At 45.0% G+C, this 2,699-nt stretch overlaps 1 protein-coding gene across 1 annotated transcript in view; it reads right to left on the bottom strand.

The window, feature by feature from the left end:
* The window catches only part of zgc:85858 (uncharacterized protein LOC405879 homolog), a gene marked incomplete at its 5' end in the record, with an annotated part of 4,286 nt that overhangs the window by 767 nt on the left and 820 nt on the right, over window positions 1–2,699 (bottom strand). The window contains 1 exon segment of the mRNA XM_037677439.1: window positions 619–694. Within this exon segment, the coding sequence (XP_037533367.1) occupies window positions 619–694 (76 nt within the window).

The raw sequence follows: 2,699 nt of genomic DNA, 5'->3' as shown, positions 1-2,699 counted from the left end.
CATGTAAACAACATGTCACAAGGCCTGTAAACATCATGTAAACAACATGTCACAAGGCCTGTAAACATGTAAACAGCAGGTCACAGGGCTTATAAATAACATGTAAACATGTCAAAAGGCCAATGAACAAAGTATAAACAACATGTAAACAACAGATCACATGACCTGTAAAGTACATGTAAACAACAGGTCAAAAGGCCTGTAAACAACATGTAAACAACACTGACACGTTGTTCTACCAGCTTGAACAACAACGATGAGTGAAGCAGAACCTCTGTGGTCAGAACTGCCTGAAGATGATTACATCATCTCCCACACAGGAAGTGATGATGAAGAACAACTTCCTGTCCTGTGTCTCTGCTTCCTGTCTGATAACACCAACATGTTGTTTGTACTTCCTGTTTGTCTGCACTGTAAAACAGACTGTAACCACGGTAACCACCGTCCTCCTGGCTCTGCTCTGATGTTTCCTCAGAATGAATCCTCCTGATTGAACTGACAGGAAGTGTATCTGATCCGGTTTGGAGGAAATAACCAGAACCTGAAACTTCTTCACCAGAACCTGGAGAACAAGCGACAAGAGTTCTGATTCTGACCCGACCCAGCTGCAGCACTCACCTGATCCACAAACCACGAAGACGAACAGCGCCAGCAGCCACGGACCCACCGGGGACTTCTCCTCGTTTACCGGCCTCTGAAAGACACACGCAGGTACCGATGACTCGGTTCTGCTGCAGAGACCCGGTTCTGAACATTCTCTCAGTGAAACCACACATGATGAAAAAAGGTTCTGTTTGGTATTTTCATCTGAACTCTTCAGGTTCTGGTTCAGGATCAACATGAAAGAACAGGACCAGCAGGAGAGACCGGTCCAAATGAACCTTGAAATAAAGAACCCCAACTGAGAAAATATACAAGAAAATCTTTATATTTAGGAACAAAACTTTAAATAAACTGTTTAATTAACAAACCTGCAGCAGCTGTGAAAGATAAAAATAAATAAATAAAAAGTTTAAACTGACAGAAATCATGTTTCAGAGTCGAGTTTGAAATAAAGCGAGTTCAGACTCGTCCTGCAGACAGGGAGGGAGCAGAAGATGTTTGATGAGTTGTATGGGAGACTGGACACTAAAGAGGGAGAGAAGAACTTGTACCAATTGGAGAGACAGAGGGATCAGGCTGGAAAGGATGTGCAGCAGGTTAGACTTATTAAAGATAGGAATGGTAATGTTCTAACAAGTGAGGAGAGTGTGACGGGAAGATGGAAGGAGAACTTTGAGGAGCTAATGAATGAAGAGAATGAAAGAGAAAGAAGAGTAGAGGTCATAGAAACTGTGGACCAGGAAGTGGGAAAGATCAGTGAGGGTGAAGTCCAGAAAGCTCTGAAAAGAATGAAGGAGGCAGTAGGACCTGATGACCAGTGGAGGTTTGGAAATGTCTTGGAGAGATGGCAGTGAGGTTTTTGACTCAAATATTCAATGACATATTTGAGGGTGAGAAAATGTCTGAGGAATGGAGAAGAAGTGCTGGTGGCCATTTTGAAGAACAAGGTGATGTACAGAGTTGTAGCAACTACAGGGGAATTAAGATGATGAGCCACACGATGAAGATCTGGGAGAGAGTTGTGGAAGCAAGACTTAGACGAGAGGTGACTGTGAGCACCAGGATGGTTTCATGAAGAGAAAGAGCTCCACAGATCCATCTTTGATTTGAGGATGATGATGGAGAAGAACAGAGAGGGTCAGAAAGAACTCCATTGTGTCTTTGTGGATTTAGAAAAAACATCTGGCAGAGTGCTGAGGGAGGAGGTGTGGTATGTTAGACTGGTACAGGACATGTATGAGGACAGCAGGACATGTATGAGGACAGCAGGACACGTATGAGGACAGCAGGACACGTATGAGGACAGCAGGACATGTATGAGGACAGCAGGACATGTATGAGGACAGCAGGACAGTGGTGAGATGTGATGTAGGAGTGACAGATAGCTTCAAGGCGGAGGTGGGAGTGCATCAAGGATCTGCTCTGAGCCCCTTCTTGTTTGCTCTGGTGATGGACCGACTAACAGATGAGGTCAGGCAAGAATTCACATGAACGATGATGTTTGCAGATGACATTGTGATCTGTGTTGAGAACAGGGAACAGGTGGAAGAGAACTTGGAGAGGTGGAGGTATGCACTTGAAAGAAGAGGAATGAAAGTCAGTCGTAGTAAGACAGAGTCCATGTGTGAATGAGAGGGAGGAGGTGGAACAGTGAGGCTACAAGGAGCAGAGGTCACAAAGGTGCAGGACTTCAAGGACTTGGGGTCCACTGTCCAGGAACATGGGGAGTGTGGTGAAGAGGAGAAGAAGAGAGTCCAGGCAGGATGGAGTGATGGAGAAAAGTTTCATGAGTGATTTGTGACAAAAGGGTGTCAGCAAAGGTCAAAGGTCAAAGGAAAAGTTTACAAGACAGTGCTGAGACCAGCTATGTTGTATGGTCTGGAGACAGAGACATGGACAAAAAGACAGGAGACAGAACTGGAAGTGACAGAAATGAAGATGTTGAGGTTCTCCTTAGGAGAGACAAGGATGGAGATCAGGAATGAGATCATCAGAGGTACAGCACAGGTTGAACAACTGGGAGATGAAGTTAGAGAGGACACACTGAGATGGTTTGGACATGTCCAGAGGAGGGACAGTGGTTTGGACATGTCCAG

This window comes from Nematolebias whitei, chromosome 1 (assembly GCF_014905685.2).
Source record: "Nematolebias whitei isolate Nwh7 chromosome 1, NemWhi1, whole genome shotgun sequence".
Taxonomy (NCBI): Eukaryota; Metazoa; Chordata; class Actinopteri; order Cyprinodontiformes; family Rivulidae; genus Nematolebias; species Nematolebias whitei.
This window is presented reverse-complemented; position numbering and strand designations above follow the sequence as displayed.